This window comes from Garra rufa, chromosome 1, assembly GCF_049309525.1.
Source record: "Garra rufa chromosome 1, GarRuf1.0, whole genome shotgun sequence".
In the NCBI taxonomy this organism is placed as follows: Eukaryota; Metazoa; Chordata; class Actinopteri; order Cypriniformes; family Cyprinidae; genus Garra; species Garra rufa.
The window spans coordinates 2,262,585-2,283,029 of NC_133361.1; the positions used below are offsets into that span (position 1 = coordinate 2,262,585).

General features: G+C 41.8%; 1 protein-coding gene across 1 annotated transcript in view; it reads left to right on the forward strand.

Moving 5' to 3' along the window:
- LOC141327925 (uncharacterized) overlaps positions 1-20,445 on the forward strand; it is a 123,988-nt gene that overhangs the window by 35,501 nt on the left and 68,042 nt on the right. The window contains 1 exon segment of the mRNA XM_073835377.1: positions 11,363-12,440. Coding sequence (XP_073691478.1) covers positions 11,363-12,440 — 1,078 coding nt within the window.

A 20,445-nucleotide genomic window follows, 5' to 3' on the forward strand; every position in this document is an offset into this window, starting at 1 on the left:
GCCGAAAGAGCGGCCACATATACCCTAAGAGTAGCGGGGCAAATGCCTGATGATAATTTCTCTTGCATGAAGTCCAACACTGAAGCAATCTGGCAGTTAACTGGATCTACATTGTGTGCAGCACACCACCTTTCAAAAATACCCCATTTAACGGCATAAATCCTCCTAGTGGAGGGAGCCCTAGCACTTAGGATGGTCTCAATAACGGCAGGTGAAAGCCCCGTGTCCCTCAGTTGGTTCCCCTCAGGGGCCAAACATGAAGATTCCACAGGTTGGGCCTGGGATGGAATATCGTTCCCCCCGCCTGCGATAGAAGGTCCCTCCTCTCCGGAATCGCCCAAGGCGAGCCGTCGAGGAGAGATATTATCTCCGAGAACCATACTCTGTTCGGCCAACGCGGCGCTATCAATAAGAGGCAAGAACCTTGCTGGCGAACTCTGGCTAGAACCCCCGGGAGCAGAGAGACTGGAGGAAACGCATACAGGCGCATATTGGGCCATGAGTGCGCCATCGCATCCAGACCCAACGGAGCTGGGTGACTCAGAGAGAAGTAAAGGGGACATTGCGCTGTCTGTATAGAGGCGAAGAGGTCCACTTCCGCCTGATAAAATCTGGTCCATATCAGATTCACTACTTCCGGGTGGAGTTTCCACTCGCCCATCGGTAATGTCTGTCTGGACAGTAAGTCTGCTCCCACATTCAAGTGCCCTGGAATGTAAACTGCCTTGAGTGACAGGAACTTTCCTTGGGCCCAGAGAAAAATCTGCCTCGCTAATCTGTTCAGATTGCGTGAGCGCAGACCTCCCTGGTGATTTATATAAGAGACTGCTGCTGTATTGTCCACCCGCACTAAGACATGACAGCCCCTCAACTGATGGAGAAAGTATTTCAGAGCCAGAAATACAGCCATCAACTCGAGGCAATTGATGTGCCAATCGAGCTGATGACCCTCCCATTCCCCTTGAGCTGGACGACCATGTAAGACCGCTCCCCAGCCCGTCAGGGAGGCGTCCGTCGTTAGCAGTTTGCGACGACAGGGCGCCCCTAGAGTGGGACCCAAGGTAAGGAACCGGGGTCTGAACCACAGAGTTAGTGTACGAAGCCCGCGGCGCGTCACTTTTATTTGCCTTTGAGGATTGGCTCTTGGATGAAATCCTCTGGCTTTTAGCCACAACTGAAACGGTCTCATGTGCAACAGCCCCAAAGGAATCACCGTGGATGCTGAAGCCATGAAGCCTAACATTTTTTGGTACTGAAGAACAGTACGGTTTTGACCTAGCTTGACTTTGCTCATTGTCTGCCGAATGGTCTCGATTCGAGCGGGAGACAGCTGTGCCCGCATCGTGATCGAATCCCAAACGATACCGAGATAAGTCGTTCTCTGGGCAGGAGAAAGAACACTTTTGTTGGTGTTGAGTCTCAACCCTAGAGAAACTAAATGAGCCAACACGATGTTTCTGTGTTGAAGCGCCAACTCTCGCGATTGTACCAGTATTAACCAGTCGTCGATGTAGTTCAAAATGCGAATGCCCTGGAGTCGTAATGGAGCCAGTGCTGCATCCATGCATTTTGTGTATGTGCAGGGTGACAAAGCTAGGCCGAATGGAAGAACCCGAAACTGGTACGCTTCGCCCCCTAAAGCGAACCTCAGGAATTTCCTGTGTTGTGGCAATATTTGTATGTGAAAATATGCGTCTTTTAGATCGATCGTGACGAACCAATCGTAATGTTGAATCTGCGTCACGACCATCTTGACAGTTAACATCTTGAACTTGAGTGCTTTGACTGAACGGTTTAAGCCTCGAAGATCTAAGATTGGACGCAACCCCCCATCCTTCTTGGGAACCAGGAAGTATCTGCTGTAATAGCCTGACTCTCTTTCTGGAAGAGGAACATGTTCTATGGCCTCCTTGCTCAGAAGAGTTTTCAGCTCTTGTGACAGTACGTGCATCAGCTCCGGTTTCACGGAAGTGTAAACCACGCCGTTGAAACGCGGAGGACGACGACTGAACTGGATTCTGTATCCTATCTGTACTGTGCTTAATACCCACTCTGAGATGCCTGGCAGAAGTTTCCACGCTGCCAGACTCTCTGAGAGTGGTATTAATTTTACTACTTCCTTTTGAGGGGATGTTAGATGTCCCGCGTCCGGAATGACAGCCGAAAACGACGGAACATCTAACATTTCTCTGGAAACCGCTGCCCCCCGAGGCACGAGAAGTGGCGGGGATGGAGAGGTTTCGTGAGGGTATCGGGGAGAGGCGAGTTTTAAATGTTGAACGCGCCCCATCCCGCGGGGGGCTACCCCCACTAGATTGGGCGCCAGACCATCAGGACTTTCTCTTTTTGTTGATAATAGTCCTGAGATCTGGCTTAGGAGGTTGTTGAGCGCGGCGAGCCTGTCCCCAATCTTTACGAGGGGGAGCACGCTGAGCCACGCTCTGCTTTTTGACCTCCCTGGATGTTGAAGGACCGGGACGGGGCTGGGTGGCAGACGGCCCCTCCCCTTGAGTGCGGCGAGGAAGAAACTGAACAAACGCTTCCTCGTGTTTCTTTACCTCTTTATATCTTTCGACAACGGTGTTAACCGAGTCTCCAAATAGTCCAGAGGGAGAAACGGGGGCATCTAACAGGAACACGCGATCCTTTTCTTTTATTCCTGTCAGATTCAACCATAGATGTCTCTCCGTGCTGACTAAAGCGCTCATAGATCGGCCGATGGCACGAGCCGTTTGCTTGGTCGCACGGAGAGACAAATCTGTGGCTCGACGAAGCTCAGTGAAAGCTTCATCGTCGATTGTACTGCCCGCACTCAAATCCTTCAACAGATCAGCCTGGTATGCCTGTAACACAGCCATTGTGTGCAGCGCAGCACCAGCCTGACCTGCAGCCTGATAAGCTTTTCCCACCGAAGCCGAAGTTGTTCTACACGGTTTAGTGGGGAGGGTAGGTTTCTTTAAAGACGATGCTGATTCGGGTGAGAGATAGCTCGCGAGCGTCTCTTCGATCCGAGGCATCTCCATATATCCTCGTGACTTCGCACCCACGATAGCCGAGAATGTCGACGTCGATGGCACAAAGACACGAGAGGTATATGGTTTACTCCATGACTTGGACAGCTCGTCATGGAGGTCCTCGAAAAAGGGGAGAGGTTTTTGTTTCTTCTCCCCTCTGCCACCGGACAGAAACCTATCCTCAAGCTTGCTACGTTTGGGGGTCTCTTGTTCATCTGGCCAGTCAAGCTGCAACCTGTCCACAGCGCGAGTGATCACCTCCAGCAATTCCTCAACAGATTTTCTATCGCGAGAAGAACGCTCAGAGGCTGGCGGCTCGCGATCTGATGAACCAAGAGATATGTCATCCCCTCCGTGAACCGAAGAAGCACCGAAGCGCGCTTCGAGATCACGAGAAGGAATGTCAGGATTTGGTGACGCAGCAAGCGAAAAGGACGAACCCGTCTCTTGCTCGTCAAGCAAATCCATGCGAGAGCCCCACGATTGCAATGCAGGTGCGGAGTGGAAATAATTAAGACGAGTGCGAAGCATCTTGACAGTTAACAGGTCGCAATGCTCACACCCGCCCTTCTCTATCGCCATGACCGCGTGCTGTTCCCCCAAACAAACAAAGCAATAATCGTGTGTATCCATCTCGGTCATGGGACGCGAGCATGGAGGAACACAACGCTTACCTGCTTGTTGACTCATGATGCTCTTTTCCTTCTTTTTAAACTCTTAAAATAAGAAGAGAGAAAAGTGAGAAAAAGAGTGACGTTTCTGCGTTCTGCTTAGTAAAACTAACTCCTAACAAAATCAAGGATGAGTAAGAGAGAGAGTTTTCCGACGCACACAACACACAGAGTGATCTCTGAAGACAAAAGACCTGACGATGCACCTGTGGCTCATCTATTTATAGCCTCGTGCGCGTGCGCTCCGGTGACGTCACCAATCGAGGCTATAATGCCGTTTAGTCAATTATATTGACGTTTTACATACAATATTCACAGCTGGTCACTTCTAAAGACGTTCCCAATGCGCTTAGCAGCGCAGCATCGACTGTAGCTTTCAAAAGGGAACATTACATTTGTTTCTTACCGCTGAATTAACGATGAAGTGCTTCCCTCTTTCGGTCAGCAAACGAAAACGTCTCGGTTAACATCATGTTCTCTTCCATTAGTCCTGTCAAATCTACATAAAATAACAATATTTACTCTCGTATATATATATATTAATTATGAGTAATTATCTATTAAAGAGATCAATCAACGAATGTTAGTCTGTCAGTAAAACAAAATGACCGTTATTTTTTAAATTACACGAGCGCGCGGCTTTATGTTGAAGACAGGAGAAAGCGCGTGCTGGAGAAGCGCGTGCAGATCAGAGGCGCTCAGTAAACATGATTTGCAGACGCTTAACCTTGTCATATTTTTAGCTATACAGTCAGAATTATCATTTTAATCCATTTTGATATCTACACTTTATTAAAAGCTTATTTCAAACATGAAATTCTGCAAAAAAAAAAAATAGTTTGTTTATGATAAAAAAAATATGCATATATTTCCACATTAGAATAATCAGAATCATCTGCAAAAGTTTTAAGTTAGTATGAGAGTTGTATGGTGAGTGTGAGTCCTCTTTTTCTTCTCTTTCTTCCCTATTATTTGCTTTTCGCTCTGCTTCATATCTTATTTTGCTTAATTAGGCTTGAGGGTAACAGAAATGTGAATTAAATGTCAGCTTCACGTATGAATAGCGCTGGAGTTAGTGCAGAAAGGAGACTTTTACTCCAGAAATGCCTTTTTAATTTATTTTGTGTTTAAAATAATTGTTAAATATTAATTTCTAACTTATTCACCATTTATCATCTGTAATACCGTTGTTTAGCACTTTATATAAACATAAACATGGCTGTGTGTTCCCATAGTGTCTGGCAATTCAGTTTGAAAACACACAGAAGTCTAGCCTAATGGTACAACTTACCATAACTTAAGTCGTTATTTATTTATTTTTAATATATGTGTATGTGTGCATTAAAACTACCATTCCACCTACAGAGAGAACGATCCTGATCTAAATGAAGATAAATGTTTTGGAGTGCGATGTGTTTATTGAACCAATCAGATTAAAGTAAACGGAGAGTCCGCGAGAGCCTCATTTGATTGGCTACAATGAGGTGGTGGACACGCCCCCTCAGGTTGTAAAACTCAGTGAGAGAGAATCGTGCTAAAAGCGCAGATGAAAGAAAGACGGAGCAGTACGTATCGGATTATTACGGCATTTAGTCATTTGCAACAGTTTGTTTTTTACACAGAGTAGTTCTACGCAGTCAATCCGTTTTTGCATTTGTTAAAACTGTCGTATTCGTGTGCAAATCACTGTTTACAGACTGCTTTTGGCCGTATTTGAGCGAAAACAACGTGTTAAAAGTGTAAGCGTGGAGAAATTGATTTATTTTGAGTTTGCATGAAGCTGCTGTTTCAGCATTATTTTTCAGCTTTAAAGCAATTTGAATGCTGTAAAACATTTATACTTGTATAAAGAGAGGTAACTGAGAACTGCGAGTCACTTAATGCCTCTTTGATTTATTGTTGAAGTAAAAAAGAGAATCAAATCATCAGGAAGAGCTGAAATCTGCAAATCTGAGTTTATTAAAGAGGACAGAGAGAAGATGAGAGATCCAGAACACACTGAAGATACTGAACAACAAACAGGTTGGTGTTGATTCTTCATTCTTCATTAATAATACTGACGGTTATTAATTGTTAATTGTTATTGATTGTGTTTGTTGTAACAGAAATGATCTCTAGAGCTGTTGAATAATTTTGCTGAAGTCTCAGATAATTAGAGACACCTCTAATGAACTGGGTACTTAAAGTTATCAAATATTATATGATTAAATGAACACATTATTATGAATGAATAAAAGCAAGAAAATCAAATCATAACTGTAGGGAATGAAATCAAATTCAAATGATTCAATTGGGAATCGAATTTGATTAAATTGATTCAGAATTAAAAGTTTACCCTTATCAACTATTCATCCAGCAAAAATGAGTATATCTTACCAATTTTGAGGTTAATACTGTGTTTGTGGCCAACAATCACAATATAAAGTAATAAAACTTTGACATAAAATACAAGACACTGCTTTTAATAACCTAAAAAAACCTACTGGGAACGTTCTTCATATGGGACCTATTTTATAAAATATAGTAAAAGTGACACAGAAATTCAAAAACAATGGACTTGTGAAATAATTAGGTCTTCACTTTAAACTTTCATTTATTGATGAGTGAGTTTTTGCTAGAAAAAGAGCAGGGGAAACACCAAGGAAGTGTAGCCAAAGCACAATAAACTTGTTTAGCTTTTCCCAAGACCCATAGTGGTGTAGCGTCTCAGCGCAAATCAGACAATTCAGGAGATTCGATTAGAAGTTTGAAACACTTCTACAGACCCAAATTCCACAAGAGGCCCCGTCATAAATCTGACATTTGATGCCCTGGTGCCAGCCAGCTTGAAGCAAACCTAACCGACTAACTATAGGAGCTTTGAACTGTTGTAAAAGAAAAAGGTAATTTAACACTGTTAAGATGATGTTATACTGCCCCCTGCTGACGTAGCTTGTAAGTGTTTCTTTGTTCTGAATAAAAGACACGTGAGACGACAATAGGTTATGGGCCCAGAGCATCGCTAAAAAGCAGTGTCGTGAAATAAACAGAGTTGTGGGATTCACAATGGAAGATAAACTGTTTATTGACAAGCTGAGCGGATCTGAGAACTGGGCAACATGGAAATTTCAGATGGAGCATTTCCTGAAGGCGAAAGGACTGTGGGGCATGCTAATGGAAACAGATGTGCTAGCAACAGGAGCTAATGCTGCTGCACAAGCTGAGTTTCAACGTCGGAAAGAAAAGGCATTTTCCATGTTGGTGTTGAATGTAAGTACACCCCAGCTGTACCTGATAACAAGCTGTCAGACCCCAAAAGAAGCGTGGGATACGCTCAGAGGACATTTTTTACATCACTGACTTTGAATGTCATTTTAAGTTTGATGTTGCCAAGCCCTAGTGCATCCACAACCCTGCCGTCACCAAGTTTTACAGACTGTGGCTCTGAAAACTGCTGGTAGTCTTGAAGACATTCTTGAACTGCACTGTATTTCCTTTTTTCGTTGCAGCTCCCACTGAGAAAAGATTTCCGGATAACTTGGGAACATACAGCACATCATACATTCGCTACCATTACATTCGTGAATGTGTGCAGAATGGACAAATACAAGTACAGTATTGTCCAACAGTTGATATGAAGGCAGATATCTTGACTAAGCCGCTGACAAGACAAAGGTTTGAGTACCTTAGGAGAGAAATCGGGCTTTACCCTGTTTAAATCTGTGTAGTATGCTTACTGTACAGTTTACTGTTCAATATGTTATGAAAAATGGTACGTAAGGCAACAGGGAAAAATAATAAGGAAAGTTTGTAAGGATTTATTATTTTTTGACATTATTTGTGAGGTTGAGTTCTGATCTTAGTTATGGAAATTGTTTAAGTACTTAAATTCCAGTGTAAAATTAAGTGGGAGTGTTGTAAAAGAAAAAGGTAATTTAACACTGTTAAGATGATGTTATACTGCCCCCTGCTGACGTAGCTTGTAAGTGTTTCTTTGTTCTGAATAAAAGACACGTGAGACGACAATATGAACAACTTGCAGCATGAACACAAAAGGACACTTGTTGATAATCCTAAGGAAATCTGGGACAGCAAACCAGGATTAATGGTCGAACAGATGCACATCATGGACATCACATGAGGAAAATCATTCGAGATTTTGGTTGGTGGGCTCCCCAACCCAGAGACTGAGATTCCTTCCCTAACATTTTGACCTTCCAGCTGAGAGAACATACTAGAGGTGGACCGATGTATCGTTTTTGCCGATTAATCGGGACCGTTAGTTGATTGGCGGAACTATCTGTTACAGCAAAAATCCTTGCCGATAGTTTTTCCGGGTTGTGTTTTTTGCCACAGCGCCTCATTCATAGTTTTACATTAACAAAGATTTGGGACAGATTTGATGTAATGTTAATAAAGACTTGAGCCTGGGCTGGAATATGGAGCATTGTGCATTTAAGTGAAACGTTTGTATTTTTTTGCTCTAATAATGTCTGTATATGCTTCATATAGAGCTATAATTTATGTTTTAGCCTTTTCTTCAGGCTGCGGAAGCATGGTAGTTACGCACTTTATTTCACAATGCCAGTTTTCCTTGTTTTTAATAACTGATCAACAAAAATATATATTTAAAATAAACATAAAAATGATACAAAACGAAATTCGTTTAAGAAGGGATTTTCCACAAATAAAAACGTACGAAGTGGTCAAAAAGTTGTGTCTGACCCTCTCCAATTCTCCCGGCGTATTGCCGTCCAATTCATTACAAATTACACAAACTTCTTTCGTAATAAACAGATTGAACTGAAACAAAACACAGACAAATAATATTTAAACAATAAAACAGAAAAAAAAAAATCTAAAATGGCTACAACAATATATATCGCTCTTTCTGTTTTCGTTTGATCTGTTCTTTAAACTAATCTTTGCCGCTTTTTTGATCATTCTTTAAGTAAACATTTGCCCTTTGGTGATTAAATAAACTGTTTTAGACTTTCCCTTGAACTACACGCGACGCGTCCTGTGTGTGTGTGTGTGTGTGTGTGTGTGTGTGTGTGTGTGTGTGTCATACCTGCGAGTTGTCCGCGCTGCACTTTCGGTTTCATTAAGGGTGGGTGAAAAATGGATTCTCCAATGCATCGCAATCCTCTCTTCAACGAGCTTGTGTTTTCCCCGCATATGTCACGTGTGCGCGCTAGAGACGCGGCGGGCTTCATTGCACAGGGTTTGCACTATGAGACAAGTGCGCATTTCTTGTTTGTAATGCAGTGCTATTAGATGCACTAAACTTGCGCACTGACAGACTTTCACTTGCGCTTGTTCGTCCTAAAAAGCTTGATTGTGGATGCGGTTAAATGCACTTGCATTTTCGAATACTTTTATACGAAACTGATGTAAAGAACACAGCGTCAGTTATGTTTTCAGAGCAGGACATAACATCTGATTGATCGAAATAGATTTGTGCATGCATTGAAGCCTGTTAAAGCAGCCACATATGTCTGTCACTGTCTATTGTTTTAAAAAGTAGCCTATATAATAAAAAAATGAAATGAAGCAAATTTTGCACGAAATAAATTTGATATAAAATGTAATTAAATTGAATCTTAATTTTAAGATGGCAGGACTGACACACAGAGATTCCAAATATGAACAAAAAGCATAGAAACTGCAATTCCTTTACAATGAGCCCATTTGTAACATCAACTAAGATTGATGAAAGCTGTAGAATAGAAGTGTTGTTCCTGCTTAGAGTGTTAATTTCAACATTTACTGATATATTGTTAAATTTTGAAGTTTATTTTGTTAACATTGATGAACTATGAAATAACTTTAATGATCAATATATAATTAATATTAATATTTTTATTAATTTACAAAAGTATGGTTTATACTTTAAAAAAATAGTAGAACAATATTTTAGTTGCCTTTCATTACCCATTTTCAAAAACTATCGGTTAATTAATCGGTATCGGCAACTGTGGTCCAACCTAGCTATCGGTATCAGTAAAAACCAATATCGGTCGACCTCTATAACATACCCTCAGGTTCCCAATTCGCCACAGAAAACTGCCTATTCATGTATGTATGCACCTAAAATGATGCTAAAATGATGTATGAGCAACTAATCATTTCCATGCAAAACTTCCTATTATTTATGTAACCCACACATTTGTCAGTTATGTTTTAATCACTCATTGTGTATGTCACTTTTGATAACTATTGAATTGCTTAATGGTTTATATTTGTGTTTGGTATGCCTGAGCTTGAAATGTTTCTATAATTCAATTCTTTGTAAAAATGTTTTATAGTCTTGTTATAGAAATCACATCCAAATTTAATTCTGCAAAGAGCGGGAAAATCTGGACCACTGGATTGATAATATAACATTGTGATTTATGTTTTGGGAGGAGAAACTGACAATACCCCGAGTTAGGACAATGTTTTAATTGGTCAAGACACCATTTGGGACGTGTCCAAACGCTGAGTTTAAATACTCTGGACACCATAAAATTTCGCTTTTAGTTCTAGCTTTTAGCGATGCTCTCTTACTCGTTCGTTCTTCTTCGTGTCACGTTTCGACGCTGCTGGTCGCCAGCCGCTCCTCTAAAGAAAACATGAGGAGATCGTTACACTTCTGTCTTTTACTTTAAGTCTTTTATTTCTTTCCGTTGAGAGTTTCGTGTTCTAGTTAAGTTTTGCCGCAAGTCATGACCCGAACGTCTGTGCCCGCCTGAACTTAAACCAGCGCACAACTCCGCATCTCCAACCAATGCCCAAAACTTCACAACGAATGACCACCGAACTTCCAACCAATCAGCAACCTCGGAAAACCCCTTTCTGGAATGACGTGACGACAGGAATTCCCTCAACACAAAGGCAACGCAAGTACAACCTCCAGATTCTATCTGAACTGGTGCATTTGATATAAAGTTTAATAACCTCTTTGAGAGACTCAATACGAGGGTTAATTAAGTGATTAATGGTTGTTCAGGTCTAAACAATTGCACATATTGCTATAAACTTGGGACTTCATATTTTCATTCCTATAAACTCATTCTTTCCTCACTTTCACTCTCTGTAACGTGTGTGAATGCATGTGTTTATGTGTTGGATTAGTTTGTATGTCTTAGGTTTATCCAATAAAATGCTAATTTTAATAGAAAAGAGAAGTATCTTGTGTTTTGTGCTTGTTTGATCTTGCTTCTGTGCTAATATATAGTGTTTTCACTATATTCTTGGATAGTAAAAGTACTGTTTCTACCTTAGTTTCAGAGTGGATTGAAGACAATGAGGTGAAAGAAGAACTGAGTGAAGTTGAGGAGAAAGATCATGCCTGTAGTGGAGAAAAACCCAAACAGAAAGATTTAAAGAAAAGAAGAGACAAGAAATCTTTCACCTGCACTCAGTGTGAAAAGACTTTCACATGCAAACGTAATATTGAGCTTCACATGAGAGTTCACACTAGACAGAAACTGTACACATGTGATCAATGCGGGAAAACATTTATGTGGGCTTCAGAACTGAAGCAGCACCTTCAAGTTCATACAAAGGAGAAACCACATTCGTGTCATTTGTGTGGAAAAAGTTTTTCATTTTTACAAAATTTGAAAAGACATCGGAAAATGCACACTGGTGTGAGAGAGTACATGTGCTCTGAGTGTGAGAAGACTTTTATTTCAGCTGGATATCTGAAACAACACCAGAGGATCCACACTGGAGAGAAACCTTACAAGTGTTCACACTGTGACAAGAGATTCAGACGGTCATCATATCTGAAAACACATGAGAGTATCCACACTGGAGAGAAACCATACACATGTGATCAATGCGGGAAGAATTTCAGACTAAAAGGAAACCTTACAGAGCATATGAGAGTTCACACTGGAGAGAGACCGTTCACTTGTGATCAGTGTGGAAAGAGTTACTCACAATTATCAACCCTTAAGGAACACATGATCATACACACTAGAGAGAAACTGTACACATGTGATCAATGCGGGAAACATTTTTTGAGACCTTCACAACTGAAGACACACCTGAGAGTTCATTCAAAGGAGAAACCATATTCATGTCATTTGTGTGGAAAGAGTTTTTCACGTCTACACCATTTGAAAAGACATCAGAAAATACACACTGGTGTGAGAAACTACATGTGCTTTGAGTGTGAGAAGACTTTTACTAGAGCGGGAAATCTGAAACGGCACCAGAGGATCCACACTGGAGAGAAACCTTATGCATGTGATCAGTGTGGAAAGAATTTCAGACTAAAAGGAAACCTTACAGACCATATGAGAGTTCATACTGGAGAGAAACCGTTCACTTGTGATCAGTGCGGGAAGAGTTTTACACAATCATCAGGCCTTAAGAGACACATGAACATCCACACTAGAGAGAAACTGTACACATGTGATCAATGCAGGAAATTTTTTTTGAGAGCTTCACAACTGAAGACACACCTGACAGTTCATTCAAAGGAGAAACCATATTCATGTCATTTGTGTGGAAAGAGTTTTTCATTACTGCACTATTTGAAAATGCATCAGAAAATACATTCTGGTGTGAGAGACTACATGTGCTTTGAGTGTGAGAAGACTTTTACTAGAGCTGGAAATCTGAAGCGGCACCAGATGATCCACACTGGAGAGAAACCTTATGCATGTGATCAGTGTGGAAAGAATTTCACAGAAAGAAGAAAACTTACGTACCATATGAGAGTTCACACTGGAGAGAAACCGTTCACTTGTGATCAGTGTGGAAAGAGTTTCTCACAATCATCAGCCCTTAAGACACACATGAACATCCACACTAGAGAGAAACCGTATCACTGCACTGAATGTGGGATGTGTTTCAGATATTCATCTTCTCTACACAAACATACAAAGAACAATCACATCATCTTCAGATCTGATGCAGCATCCTCACCAAATGTGACACAATAATGCATCAAGCAATAGAATATAATCTGGATCAATCGGTCATTACAAGAGCCATGAAAAAGAAACATTATCTGAAGTTTTCACAGTGAATAAAGTTCATCTTCAGATTCAACTGAGATTCAGATGGAGTTCCTCCCCAAAGAACATCCAAAAGTTTTATTCCTGTATCTCATTAAACTTCATGATTTAAATGATATCATTGTGCTTTCTTATGGGTTTCCTATTATGTTTAATAAGCGAATTGTAATATTATTAAAACCATACCCATCCCTACTTGTAACTCAGTAGGAGAGAGATCCAAGTAATTATTGATAAAATGTTACCTTTTTTATTAATACATTATCTTTACTTTTTACGTTTTATCAACAACTTTTTTTTGTTTGCTGATTGTATTCGAACCAGGAAAAGTTTATTTTTTAAATTTTGTGATTTTTAGCTTTAATATCTAAAAGCTATGAAGTATTATAATTGCTTTTTGGGATTTTCAATTTCTCAGTTAACCTTTTTTTTTTTGTCTAATAAACTATATCTTACTTCACACATGACTGAGACTGAATGAGTTTGTCTACTTTAGCAACCCTTCTTCTTCTTCTAGCAGTGGACAGATCAATCCTAATATTGATAGTGTCTATACAAGTGTTTGCAGTAAAATTTGGAAAATTAAATGTATTAATTATGTTTGATAAATACCATGCATTCTCGGAACATTCCCAGTAGGTTCATAGAACGTTCCTCTAACCAAAAGGGATTCTAATTCTATTTACGTTAAGAAAACTTTCCTGGCTAACCAATACGGAACGTTCTATTTATGTTTCTAGAAGGTTCCCAGAACGTTCTCCTAACCTCTTCACTCCGATACAGTAAGTGACCTCAATAATCACTACTACACACTATGTCTTGTTTTGAACTATTCTTGAATCATTACCGATAATAAACATCATAAGGAGCATTAAATAAGACTGAATTATCCTTTAATATGTTAGTTATTCGTTAATATGTAAGATGTTGAAGTACCATACCATATAATAACCCAGATTTTATGTTTATTAAAGCACCAAATAACATTTCTTTGACTAACTAGAATAACATTATGTAACACTCCAAAAGTAGTGAAATGAAACGATCCACAGGTTCCTAACTGGACAAAATGATTTATTTGGGCATTAATAGCAGGGGTGACTCAAGCACACAACCTTAAGGAATACAAATGTAACACTTTTATTATTATATTCTAATACAAATATTAAAACCTCAAAGGGCAAAGCAGCAGGTTAGAATGGTTGTTAAATACATACTTAAATTATCAGTGTGGCTGATGAATCATAAGTCACCATAGGCAAATATATATCAACGAACAAAGATATTCAGCAGAGGGCTTCAACACCTTAACATTAGTTCATGTGTCCACAAAGTCTACCAAATTTCATTACACAGCAAACACCACAAGTACAAAAGTGTATCAGTTGAATCACACACGTCAATACACACCAAAAAGGATCACTCAATATGTCTATAAAAGCCACTCTGGCTAACTATTCAGCCGTCGTCAATATAAAACAAGGAGGAGTTGCACTTGAATGATAATAACCTGCCCTAATACCCCCTGCACGCACACACACAGACACAAACAAAAATACACGCGCCGGGGGACCAACAACAATGGATCACATTAAACCAGGACTCCCCGGCGCATAAAGTTCTTCATATACACACAAATCAAAATACATACAAGCAGATACTGGACTGCTGGCCTTCTTACCCGCTACCGGACATGGGGTATAGCGTTCGGCGAAACAATAGTGGCGGCCGCCGTACTCTAGTTAGGAAAACCCAACTACAAAACTATCCCTCCCCATCGCTTAACATACGTCACGGGAAAACATCCAGCCCACGTCCCGGCACGGTAGCCTCGGCAAGAAGTTCAGCAGCCCTCACATCGAAGTCTCTCGAACAACAACAAAGCTCATACCTTTATTGATTCCATAGAGCTCCAACACAGGTGTTCATCATTTCCTCCTAAAAGGAGACACAGCGAGGACACTACGGGCGCAACCCCAGTCGCCCCTCCCTTTGTCTAAAATGAAGGGCTTACATCCACCCCCCCTACTCAAAATGTGTCCACACATTCCCAGATACCTCACATTCTATAACGCTGAGGCAGCAGGCCCTTTGTGGCCCGCGTAGACCGCCTCAAATCCTCAGCCTGTGAAACAGGTGAACCAGCGGGACCTTCCCTCAATTCAGTCTCTAATGTCTCTTCAACAATGTCCATCCCGGAAGTCGCTCCTCCCTCCCTCTGTATGGGTGCTGGTAGTCCTGTAAAACAACCCCCCAACCAAGGATACGTACAGCAATTACTGTTCACAGGATTGACATTAGAATCAGAGGGTAAAACTTTGAGACTCTTCCCTTCTGAGGGCAAGGCTATATCAAATTTACATGGACTTAACATATTGCGATGCAACACCCTCTCCTCCCCATCAATCCCTTCCTTCTTAACCACATAGACGGGTATATCGAGATTAGGCTGTGACATCACAACATACACAACCCGTTCCCATTTATCATCCAATTTACCCTTTCCTCTGGCTCTCTTATTTAGGACCATGACCCTCTGCCCCCTCAACAAAGGTTCCCCCTTAACTCTACGATCAAACCCCTTCTTTTGATGAAGTTGAGCCTTCTGAACTTGTTTTCGGGCTTCATTATAGGCAGTCACTAATCTTTTATGATGGTGATGCACCCAGCTGTCAACTGTCCCCACAAATCCATCTCCCCGGCCCAGCATAACATCAAGGGGCAATTTTGCATGACGGCCAAACATTAAAAAATATGGGGCATAGCCTGTAGAGGGATGAGATGTGTTATTGTAGGCCTGTACCAATTCGGCCACATACTGGTCCCAATCCTCCTTCTGATCATCCTTTAAAGTGCCCAACATACTCAACAGTGTCCGATTAAAACGTTCACATTGTCCATTTCCGGCTGGGTGATAGGGGGTTGTATGAGACTTACTGATATTATACAAAGAGCATAGCTCTTTAATGACCCTTGATTCAAAATTTGGGCCCTGGTCAGAGTGCAACTGGTCAAACCCCCCAAATGGCTGTATCAAGTTTCTCCACAACACCCTTGCCGTTGTCACAGCAGTCTGGTCCGCAGTGGGCACTGCAACTGCATAGCGAGTGAAGTGGTCCATCATAACCAAGATATTACACATCCCGCTGCGTGCAGCCTCCAGGGACAGAAAATCCACAGAAACAATTTGGAGAGGATACTCTGATTGTATTGATACAAGAGGGGCACTCACTTTATTTGCAGGAGTCTTGTGCAGATTGCATCGAACACACTGAAGGCACCATTTCTCCACTCCTCGTGCCAGCCCTGGCCAAAAGAAACGTCGACGGGCCAGGCCCAGCGTCTTTTCTGCCCCCAGGTGTCCTGCATGGTCATGCACCCATTCCAGGACTTGCGTCTGCAGACACTGAGGCACCATTATTTGTTTTAACTTATCAAATGTCTTTGGATCACATACCTCCCGACACAGCAGTCCCTGATCCACACAAAGGCGAGCCCACTGTCGCAACAACACTTGGGTAGACTGATCTTCCGCTGCTCGCTCTCTTGGTGAAGGCCCTCTCCCTCTGTCCATATAAATCCACAGTCTTGATACCGCTGGATCAGTCCGCTGTGCCCTCTTCCACTCAGCCAACAAGCTGGGACCCACGCTGTCTCCTTGATTAGTAGGTACCACTGTCTCGAACTTGTGACCCTCCTCCAGGTTCTCAGTAACTGGAACAAAGGCATGAACACAGGCACGGACAACTTCTGATGCAACATATCCGACTTCCCCGCATGGAACTGCTCCATCTTCTGTGGGCCCAGCAGAAGTCTCACTCACAGGCCACCGTGAGAGGGCATCGGCATTTCCATTTGTTCGCCCCGGTCTATAACGCACCTCAAACTGGAATCCCGCAAGCTGGGCCGCCCAACGTTGCTCCACTGCGCCCAGATTTGCTGTATTCAGATGGGCCAGGGGATTATTATCTGTGAAAACAGTAAAGGGGGACACAGCAAGATATTCCCTAAACTTTTCCACTATAGCCCATTTTAGAGCCAGAAGTTCCAGTTTGAATGAGCTGTAATTTTTATCATTCCTTTCTGTTAGTCGGAGACTTCTACTTGCATAAGAAATTACTCTCTCCTTCCCCTCTTGGACCTGTGCCAGTACTGCACCCAACCCTGTCTGGCTGGCATCAGTGTACAACAAAAATGGCAACTCAAAATCAGCATATGCCAATATGGGTGCTTGTAGGAGACTCTCCTTCAATTTCTTAAATGCAATGTCCTGTGCCTCTCCCCATGCCCAACCATCTGTTTTTCCTGCAGCCGGTCGAGTACGCCGTTTTGATGTCCCCCACAACATTGAGTTCAGTGGTGCTGCAATCTGGGCAAAGTCTCTTATAAAACGTCTATAGTACCCTGCTAGGCCCAAAAAAGCACGTAACTGAGTGATATTTTGAGGGGTTGCCCAGGCCTCCACCGCCCGCAACTTCTCTGGGTCCGGTGACACTCCTCCTTCTGCAATGACATGGCCTAGATAATGAACTTGGCTCTGGAAAAGGGAACACTTACTGAGTTTGACCTTTAGGCCGAAGTCCCCCAGACGACTGAAGACTAAATCTAAATGGCCAATATGGGCTTCAAAGGAAGGGGAAAAAACAATTATGTCATCCAAATAAAGCAACAATGTTTCAAAATTTTGGTCGCCCAGGCAGCTTTCGACCAATCTTTGAAAAGTTCCTGGAGCATTACATAACCCCATCGGCATCCGATTAAATTCATATAGCCCCATCGGCGTCACAAAGGCGGTCTTCTCTTTGTCAGCTGGGTGCACCCCTACCTGCCAATACCCGTGTGCTAGATCTAATGTCGAAAACACTCTAGATTTTTTCAATGAAGCCAATGACTCCTCAATTCTAGGCAAAGGGTATGAATCTTTATGAGTAACACTATTCAGCCGCCTGTAGTCTACACAGAAACGAAGGGTGCCGTCCTTCTTTCTGACAAGCACTACAGGTGCCGCCCAAGGACTATAACTCTCCCGAATAATACCATTTTCAAGCATGTTATTTAAAAGTCCCCTTACTTCTTGATACAATTTTGGTGGAATCCTATTATAACGATCTCTAATTGGGGCTGCATCAACTGTTGGTATTACATGTAAAACCCTATCCGTATACCCATAATCCTCATCGTGTTCTGAGAAGACCTTCTGATGCTTAGATAACAAATCAGAAATCATTTCTTGTTGTTTGGTGCTAAATTGCAGTGGATCTAAAGAGACAGCCACAGGCCAAGGAACCTGCTCTTGTCTTACATCCTGCACTCTATTTTGTCTCACCCCCACTTCCACAGTCTCATTATCCAATGATCTCAGTTCTACATTTCCCTGCAACTTTGGACACAACTCAACATCAGAAATCTGGCCTAACCGGCAACGCTGAAAAAGTGTCACCGGGACTGGGGAAAGATTTAAAATTCTGACTTTAACTCTACCATTTGAAACAGTGCTCAATGATCGGGCTACCAGTAACTGTCCTGGCAACACCTCATCTTGACATGGTTCTACCAAACCCACATAATCCTTTCTATCAGGCCTAACACGTGCACATGCCTCGATCACCACCTCTGACTGTGCTGGTATTATTTTTCTTTTTCCCTGCGGCCAGTAAATTGTGCTTATCTTTCCTGACTCATCAACAAAGTTTAACACGTCTTCACACACAGAAAACATTTGGTTCCATACCTTAACTTGCACTTCACTTTCTACCCCTAAGCAACTATCTCCAGACTGTGTCATCAAAAATTTCCTACACTCTTTGATTACATTCATTCCAATTAACCCTGGATATGATGACCCATTTGAGTCTTTGACAATAAGCACTCCCCTTTTTGGTATTACTTTGCCACAAATAATTAAATCCACCTCAATATACCCAATGTAAGGAATCACTAACCCATTCGCAGCTACCAAATTAAACCTTTGAATAGGTGGATACATTGTTGGCCCCCCAGTCTCAAAATGTTTCTTAAAATAGCTTTCTGTCAATGTAGTTACTTGTGAGCCTGTATCAATCAAACAAGATGTTTTGACCCCCTGTATCACTACTTCAACAACTGGACATTGTCCTATTAAATGATCTTTCTTTTCTGATTGGCCACTCCCTAACCTACCCACTGTTTGGGCCTGCACAGTGGGTTTTACAAGTTTAAAGGCCCTTGTACGCTTTCCACCATCCTACAGCGTCTTTCAATATGCCCAACTTGCTTGCAACGGCGACAGATAGGTCTTCCCTGATGGTCAAATTGATCTGAACTTTTTCGCCCACCCCTGAACTCATATCTAGGTCTGGCAGTATCGCTATTAGGCAGTAAATTCTGTACTCCTTCACGAACTTCATTAATCATTCCAGCAACCATTTCTTTTATTTCTCCTTTTAACTGCAAGAAAACCTCCTGTTTGATTTCCTCAACTAGTTTTGCTTTATCTGGGGCTGGTTTTAACTGTACTGTTGCAGCTACAGCCTGCCTCACCTCCCCAAACTCATCCGCTCGTAAAATTGCTTCCTGTTTGACCTCTGCAAAAGAACGGTCTGGTGCTACTCTAACCATACCCCGAAGTTCCCTACGCAATCCTGCATCCAAAAGTCCTAACATAAATTGATCCCGTAAGATGTTACCCCTAATGGTCTCATCCCCCCTGTTTTCCAACCGATTACTCAATTCCTGAAGTGCCAGAGCATACTGTCTAACATTCTCATCTGTCCTTTGTTTACGGGTAAAGAACTGGGAACGAAGGGTTGCAAGGGGAACTATATCTCCATAAATACCTTTCAAAACTGTCAATATCTGTTCGGCTGTCGCACGTTCTGTTATAGGCAAGGCCAACACTTCTCTTTTTGCTTCTCCATCCAAATTACTTATCAAAGTTGACACTTTCTGTGCCTCAGAAAAAGGATATATTTTAAACATTGATGTCTGCGTATCATACCAATCCTGAAAATTATTTGCCTGAGACATTTGTTCTCCATTAAATTTTTGACACCATGGTGTTCCCATCATAAAAGGAAACATAACCATGTTTGCATTCGTTCCCTGATTCTGAGCCATATTAGGTGAACTATCTTCTCCCTGCTGCTGCTCACTAGATGTAGAAGGTAACTGCCCAGATTGTGTAGTTGACATCTTACCTGCTATTGCCCAATGTCCAGACTGCCAAACTACGCCAAGTTGTAACACTCCAAAAGTAGTGAAATGAAACGATCCACAGGTTCCTAACTGGACAAAATGATTTATTTGGGCATTAATAGCAGGGGTGACTCAAGCACACAACCTTAAGGAATACAAATGTAACACTTTTATTATTATATTCTAATACAAATATTAAAACCTCAAAGGGCAAAGCAGCAGGTTAGAATGGTTGTTAAATACATACTTAAATTATCAGTGTGGCTGATGAATCATAAGTCACCATAGGCAAATATATATCAACGAACAAAGATATTCAGCAGAGGGCTTCAACACCTTAACATTAGTTCATGTGTCCACAAAGTCTACCAAATTTCATTACACAGCAAACACCACAAGTACAAAAGTGTATCAGTTGAATCACACACGTCAATACACACCAAAAAGGATCACTCAATATGTCTATAAAAGCCACTCTGGCTAACTATTCAGCCGTCGTCAATATAAAACAAGGAGGAGTTGCACTTGAATGATAATAACCTGCCCTAATACCCCCTGCACGCACACACACAGACACAAACAAAAATACACGCG